The sequence below is a fragment of the Lottia gigantea genome, assembly GCF_000327385.1.
Source record: "Lottia gigantea unplaced genomic scaffold LOTGIsca_15, whole genome shotgun sequence".
Taxonomy (NCBI): domain Eukaryota; kingdom Metazoa; phylum Mollusca; class Gastropoda; family Lottiidae; genus Lottia; species Lottia gigantea.
In genome coordinates this window covers 513940-522326 of record NW_008707797.1, presented here as the reverse complement: position 1 = coordinate 522326, position 8387 = coordinate 513940, and the positions used below count along the sequence as shown (strand labels likewise).

At 33.5% G+C, this 8387-nt stretch overlaps 1 protein-coding gene across 1 annotated transcript in view; it reads left to right on the top strand.

Annotated features, from left to right (window-relative positions):
* The window catches only part of LOTGIDRAFT_157705 (hypothetical protein), a gene marked incomplete at both ends in the record, with an annotated part of 18799 nt that extends 11964 nt beyond the window's left edge, over positions 1 to 6835 (top strand). The window contains 5 exons of the mRNA XM_009050371.1: positions 277 to 416; positions 834 to 992; positions 2000 to 2206; positions 6687 to 6772; positions 6806 to 6835. Coding sequence (XP_009048619.1) covers positions 277 to 416; positions 834 to 992; positions 2000 to 2206; positions 6687 to 6772; positions 6806 to 6835 — 622 coding nt within the window. The remainder of the gene's footprint in view (positions 1 to 276; positions 417 to 833; positions 993 to 1999; positions 2207 to 6686; positions 6773 to 6805) is intronic.
* Positions 6836 to 8387: the final 1552 nt, after the last annotated feature.

The following is an 8387-nucleotide window of genomic DNA, read 5'->3' as shown; positions in this document are numbered from 1 at the left end:
AATGGTGTGCTATAGATATATGAGAAAAGGAATTGGACAAGAAAATAACGCTTGAATTTATTGAAATATGATTTGGAAACAGACAAATTATTTATTATATTTTTAAATAAAATGGATGCAGACTGAAAATAGGTCAGTTGTTTGAAGATGACATGTTGTGAAACTCCGAGAAACAATGTATATCAGGTTGTGTTTTAATATTTCTAGAATGGACTATGTTTTTAATCAGGTGTTTGTGTGAAAAAGGTGTTAAACTCTTGGTTTGTTTCATTCTAGATATGAAGGAGAAGGTATTCCAGTGAGAGAAGCCGAGGAACCTGTCCAGATTCTCGAAGACAATGGAATAATTCATCATGATCCTGCAACTGGTTCCACTTCATTATCTACTTATTTAGATACCAAACCTAATCCTGTTGGTACGTTATCTTAGATTTCAAACATCTGATATCATCCATCCTAGCCTAACATTTATCGAAAAAAGTTCATTGGCTCAAGTAAACCTACAATTATCCTCATTGAATCAGTGTATAGAAATGAAATGAAATGAAATGAAATTGAAAATGGATATGATATGATATGATATGATATGATATGATATGATATGATATGATATGATAGTACTCAATATCTGTCTGTTCAGATTCAATTTTTAAACGTAAAACACGTGTATACACCTGACACATTATTGAGCATTGTCACCTTCTTTAAAATTTTGAAAATTCTGATTTGAAAAGATAAGTTATGCTACAGAAATTAAATCCATTTTAATTCATCAGAATATTCTGTAGTTAAACATGAATAAATTATTAATAAACTTTGATTGAATATTTCAGAAGAAGATATAGATGTATTACAGTCTGTTCATACAAACATGAGACGAAGATCTGATATAACTGGACAGGGCCAAGCGTGCTCCTCTAATTATCGTTATAGACAGAATACCTGGTCATCATCTGATATCACACCACTCTATCATCATGATAATAACACAGGTTGGTTCTCACCTCTCTTAATGATAATATTATTTCAACTGGATATAAAAAAATCACGAGAAAGTCAATAAAGGTGATTGTATAACAATGCTCCAGTGATGAGATCAGTAGAGTTTTATCTTTTTAATAATAAGCCAGTTTCAGTAATAAAAATATATACCAGCAAGACAATTCCATTAATCAAAATCAAGAGTAAAAGTTGTATAGTAGTGGATTCCTCCAATGAGATGTATCATCAGGTGTTTCGAAAAGAGTAAGCATGGTCTGTTTCTCTTGACGACTCGAAGGTGTCTGGGTACATGCTCTTACTGGAAAATTGAGACTTAAAAATACTTTTAGGGCAGGCAATATTTGGAGGTTAATTATAAAGTTATATATAGAAGAAGTCTCTTTAAATTTCAACCTAAAAACTCCCACCATCAATTCATCAAAATATTATGAGATAAAAAAAACATTTTCCGTTCTGTAATCCTGAAATCTTTTATGAAATTTATTGACTTGTTCCATGTACCGTGTTTACATTTAATATTTTCTATTGATTGGCCTCCGACATGATAACTGACTTGTACAAGGCCCTGTGTGTTACTGTGTGTTACTGGCTGTTACTGGCTGTGCATGTTACAGACTCTTCGACAGAGTAGGCTATTGTTGCTATGTAGTTGTGTGTAGCTGGCTAAACCTGGTTGTGCCTGTAGTGAGATCCTGCGACAGTTGGAAATAGAAAAGGCTATTGTGTTGTAGGAAAACTTTCCTCATTCCACACTGCTAAGTGTCTAAATTAGTCAGATGAGAAGCAGGGGACAGTTTTCAAATTCACACCCATGGGATCATTTTAGTGTTCCAGTCATCTGATTGGTCAAACTCTAAAATTGATTTGAATTTGGCTTTATTATCCAATCAGATTACGGTATTTCTTAAATCTTGGTTTAAAATTAAGTTAATGTGAAACGGATTCCAGAACAGGAGGATGTAAAACTCCACGTAATTTCATGTTTTGTGTCTTGTAGAATATAATCTGGCAACAGATGATAATAATATGGAACAAGCTATCGACAGATTATTTAAGGAGCGACAGGAACATCAGAAATTACTAGAGAATGTTGTCAGCCCGCAGAGTTTTTCAGGATTACTCAAACCTGGTGGAGTCAATGGAGACCATCTGCTACCATATTCAAGGGAGACAACTACTATAGGAGAACAGTGGGGAATATTGGGTAAGTTTCATCGAGTTGTATTCTCATCTACTTGGTGTTGAGGTGCTTTTAGGTTTGAATCTTCTTCAAGGAGATCCAGCTCACTGGCTGGAAAGTCGAGATAGGATCAAGCTTGAAGCAAGAGAAATTCTACTGTTTATTCTCAAGACTTCAATTATTGATTTATAAATGGTTTACCTACAAATTTCAAACTTGGCTTAAAAGTTGTATTTTTTACAAATAAATTCTTCTAATTTCTATTAAAAATTATGATAAAAAAGATGAGTAATTTATGTATTATTTACTGTTTTCTGGTCTCTCTCTGATTATACAATTGTTTTAGGAGAAAATAGTATTATTACAGAAAAGAGAATTTTGAGTAGATATCTTTGTATAATAAATAGAATAATCAGTAAAAACTTGATAGCGTTGTTATGATTAGCATTTAAAGCTGTAACGAAATTAGAAAGAGAATCTTACTACCAGCTGTATAAATATTCATTGTTTGTTTTTATTGTAATATTATAGGATAGATATAGCTTTAAATGGATTTCCAATGAATCTCAAATACCATTTTATGTGAAATTTTAGCCAAGAAGCAAACCACTGTTTCTCTAGGAGATAATCACAGTGTTTGACTTGTTTTTAGATTAATCACTAAAATTGTTTTTTAAGATTTATTTTCATTAACCAGTTTATTTTAGCAAGACTTAAGATCATTTATAGCACCACTATGATAAGTAAAGTGGGGAGGTTCTCTTAGGACAGGTCATTCTTACTCTTCTGTAAAACACGGTGCCCCTGGGTCTGATAACATAGCATTCATTCTAGAGAGTCCACAATACTAATAATATATATTTGGTATATTAAAAATTATTCATGATGAACTGTTATAGCAGCTTGAATCAAGCTTAAAGTAAGCTTCCCACAAGGAAGCTCTTTATCCATATCTGGTAGGCATAATTAGTTGGTTATCCTCTTAAAGATTAATTAATCACCTGTCTTAATTAATAACGGAACTCGTTAAAGGTAGTTAACTTCCTGGAATGGTAGTCTATCATCTGTGATGGCTGGTAAATCAATAGTTTTATAATAGTCTACCAACCAGTGGTGTTTATAAAAGGTGGGAGGGGGACAGTAAAGCTGGCTGGGAGGGGGACAGTAAAGCTGGCTGGGAGGGGGACAATAAAGCTAGGTGGGAGGGGGACAGTAAAGCTGGGTGGGAGGGGGACAGTAAAGCTGGGTGGGAGGGGGACAGTAAAGCTGGCTGGGAGGGGGACAGTAAAGCTGGGTGGGAGGGGGACAGTAAAGCTGGCTGGGAGGGGGACAGTAAAGCTGGCTGGGAGGGGGACAATAAAGCTAGGTGGGAGGGGGACAGTAAAGCTGGGTGGGAGGGGGACAGTAAAGCTGGCTGGGAGGGGGACAATAAAGCTGGCTGGGAGGGGGACAGTAAAGCTGGGTGGGAGGGGGACAATAAAGCTGGGTGGGAGGGGCTACAGTAAAGCTGGCAGAGTTCAATCCCAACAAAAACCTTGGATTTTTCTATCTGATCTGTTGTACTGTCTCTTGACTTATACAGCGCCAATTTACAACCAGATTAACTGGAATATTTTGAAAAGGTGTCTTATTAAAGGTCACCAGACTTAAACACGCTGATCTAAATTAGAACTGGTGTTAAACTACAGTATAATCAACATTCTATTCCACGTCTGAATTAGGGCGTTTCTGTATAAAACTTGTATAATAAAAACTGTTCAGTAGGCGAAGTTCGATGAATTACATCAGTGACATATTGATTTTACTAATTATGGTAATTTCTAAACCATTAGAATAAATATTATATAATATACATTAACTACCATAATAAGAGAGACTTGTGTCAGGCTGAATTACATCATTCTCAAATCAGGGATACTGTTTCAACTGTTAGCCAATCATGTATGACTTGAAGACACTTTCAATGACAATATTCTCCGTAATCTCAGACTGAATTACATCATTCTCAAATCAGGGATACTGTTTCAACTGTTAGCCAATCATGTATGACTTGAAGACACTTTCAAGGTAACAGAAGAGTCTTATAAAACCAATGAGTTCACGGGCATGATTAACTTCATTTGAAAATAGAACTTTTAATTAAACATTTAGACTAATCTCAGCCGCGTGGATAAAAAATTGATTCGTAGTGAGATTTAGAATTGCATGTCACACACCATTTTACCATCATTAATTATATATTATCTGTTATTATTCCTTAATTTGATCGGGGCTAAATCGTTTTCTTGCCCTTCGCTGACTTTCAGCTAGAATTATATTTGAATATTATCAAGGTTTAATAGAAATTCAGATTGTGGAGGAATAAACGGTCAAGGTCATGGAATTGTGATTTAATTCTTTATTAACGTAATTATGAACCACTTTTGTTTTTCTCTTCCTGAATTTCAACTGGAATTAATTTTTGATATTTTTGAGTTATGGTGTTGAATTTTTCAAGGTTTAGTAGAAAATTAGTTTTCCCTCCTTTTTAGGGACAAATTTTCATGGTTTTATCATTTATTAATTATTTATTAACTTAACTATTAATCATTTCTTTTCCTTCCCTGATTTTGAATTATTTTTGATGTTTTGATGTTGATGATTTAAAACAGGAAATTAATTTTCTCATGTTTTAGGGAAATCTCTTTCAAGGTTATTGAACTTGTCAGTTGAAACCATATCGTTTTATCTTTAACTATTTTCTCATTCCTGACTTCCATTTTGAATTAATGTTAAAATTTAATCTCGATAAAAAGTAAATTAGGTTTCCTTTCTCTCACATTGGGGACTCAGTCAAGGTTGTTGAAGTCATTGAACTCACCATGTATTTTTCGTCTCTGTCAATTATTTCTTATTGGATTGTAAAGAGGTTTTTAAAATCTTATATTTTTATCCGGGACAATGTTAGCATCAATTTGTAATATTCCAATTTTTAATCAGACGTTTGTGGTTCCTGCAATTCCTCTAATATTAAACCTTTGCGATCATGATGTCCTAAATGGTTAAGCATTTCTATAATTATAGGAACCACAGACATCTGATAAAAAATTGGAATGATGTAAATAGAAGCTTAAATGGCCCTGTAACACAAAAAATTTACAAAACTCTTTACAATTCATTTAGAATTATTCATGACTGACCAAATCAACACCAATATCAGCATCCCTGATCTTATATAACTAGGAGTTTGGTATTTTCTGGTTACAGTCAGACATCATGACTAACCAAATCAACACCAATATCAGCATCCCTGATATTATATAACTAGGAGTTTGGTATTTTCTGGTTACAGTCAGACATCATGACTAACCAAATCAACACCAATATCAGCATCCCTGATCTTATATAACTAGGAGTTTGGTATTTTCTGGTTACAGTCAGACATCATGACTAACCAAATCAACACCAATATCAGCATCCCTGATCTTATATAACTAGGAGTTTGGTATTTTCTGGTTACAGTCAGACATCATGACTGACCAAATCAACACCAATATCAGCATCCCTGATCTTATATAACTAGGAGTTTGGTATTTTCTGGTTACAGTCAGACATTATGACTGACCAAATCAACACCGATATCAGCATCCCTGATCTTATATAACTAGGAGTTTGGTATTTTCTGGTTACAGTCAGACATCATGACTGTCAAATCAACACCAATATCAGCATCCCTGATCTTATATAACTAGGAGTTTGGTATTTTCTGGTTACAGTCAGACATCATGACTGTCAAATCAACACCAATATCAGCATCCCTGATCTTAATCAACTTTGAATTAAAAATCTGAATAAAATACTAAAGAAAAATACTAAGTGTTGTAATGTAATGTTAATATAACCTATTAAGTTGCCATTTTCTGGGTTCAGTCAGACATGACTGGCAAAATAAAGGAACAAATCAACATCCCTGATGTTATTTAACTATGAATTAAAATCTGAGTAAAATAATAAAAGAAAAGTTAATGTTGTAATATAAAACAAAAGATAGCTATATATAGACTGAAGGTTATGATTCATTGGTTAGAATAAACTAGATCTATTCCATGCTGCCACCACCACGCTAGCTAGCTAGATAGATAGATAGATAGATAGCTACTCTACTGGCTTTTTCTTTTAACATCTTTCATTCATTCTATTTCTCATACAAAAACTTTTACTAGTCTTATCAACATCTGTTTCTATAACGACAGGCGTTTTATAACTGGCATATTCTAACTTCTGGATCAATATAGTTTTTAAAGCCTCCTTCGAAAACATGGATTTGACTACAATATTTATTTCGTTCCTCCCATGTAACATTAGTTTTTCTTCATGGTGCGTGAAAATGTGAATATTTGCAGGAAGGATTATTTTTGTATTAAACTAGGGATAAAGTAGGGAAGAAATCGAACAAGATTTCAGCAGATAAAACCAGGATTTATTTACTAGCGTGATATTCAGTGATTTAAAATTCTCGTTACAGAGGGAAGTTTAAACAGTTTACGAGGAATTAGTAACGAACTTCTGAAACATCGAGAAATTAAAACTTTGGAATCTACTCTCGGACAGGTAAGCTTTATTTTTAATCATTTATTTATTCAGATATTTATTTCCTTCAGTTTTTCACATTAATTTATATAATACTACTTTTTAACATGTTACATTTTCATCTAAATTATAAAGTTTTCATTCATTCATTCATTCATTCATTCATTCATTCATTCATTCATTCATTCATTCATTCATTCATTCATTCATTCATAAACACAAATTTATGGTTTACTACTTTGGTTTTTTTTTTTTTACATTTCAACAATTAACATATATTTGTCTAACAAAGAAAGAAGTGGGGATGTCCAAGTTTAGATTTGTCATTGATCCCATTGGAAAGTTTGAAATCTGATAATCCAATGGAGTTAAATGGAGGGCCTATTGGATGTAGACTGTGTTAGGTCCGTGTTGGTGCCGAGTCGGTTGATTATTAAGTAGTCAAGATTTCGACTGGTGTGTCTCGGTAAATGGAAGTGAGACGCGACTAGTTTGTCCCTCTTGGGATAGATAGGTTCACTACTTTAGCATTAGCCAAACTTGGTTGGTGGAAGAATAGACTCTTTGTCTTTGGATTTTCTTCAATCACAGCAGTTATAAATTCTGAGTTTTGTCATCAAATATCAAATTCTTTCTTCGACTGTTAATTTTTGTGGCAAGCTAACCTGAAAGTAAAGTGATCCCAGCATTGGTCAAGGTTATACTGAGGTTGTCCTGGAAAAATTTCCCTCATTACACACTGCGTGACAATTGCCTTCTTGATTAGTCCTAATTAGCCAGAGAAAAACAGGACGTCTTTAAAGAACATAATGTTTAGTCGTTAACGGAATGAGAAAGTTGTGTTATGTAATTATTTTGGTCGTTAACCTTTTCATTTTGAAAAAAAAAACCGTCAGTTGTCAGAACTTCTTACTGTATAACTTGTCATGATCATCGAAGCTGTAAAAATGGTTAATTATTTCCCTTAACGAGGTCAAGTACCTGTTAGATTTTAACGAGTTTCTGGTTTTGTGGAATCCAATAAATTATTTTCTTACTCAGTCTCTAATTGATAGAGAAAGACAAGTAAAGATAAGGTCTCTAATTGTTAGAGAAAGACAAGTAAAGATAAGGTCTCTGATTGTTAGAGAAAGACAAGTAAAGATAAGGTCTCTAAGTGTTAGAGAAAGACAGGTAAAGATAAGGTCTCTAATTGTTAGAGAAAGACAAGTAAAGATAAGGTCTCTAATTGTTAGAGAAAGACAGGTAAAGATAAGGTCTCTAATTGTTAGAGAAAGACAGGTAAAGATAAGGTCTCTAATTGTTAGAGAAAGACAAGTAAAGATAAGGTCTCTAATTGTTAGAGAAAGACAGGTAAAGATAAGGTCTCTAATTGTTAGAGAAAGACAGGTAAAGATAAGGTCTCTAATTGTTAGAGAAAGACAGGTAAAGATAAGGTCTCTAATTGTTAGAGAAAGACAGGTAAAGATAAGGTCTCTAATTGTTAGAGAAAGACAGGTAAAGATAAGGTCTCTAATTGTTAGAGAAAGACAGGTAAAGATAAGGTCTCTAATTGTTAGAGAAAGACAGGTAAAGATAAGGTCTCTAATTGTTAGAGAAAGACAGGTAAAGATAAGGTCTCTAATTGTTAGAGAAA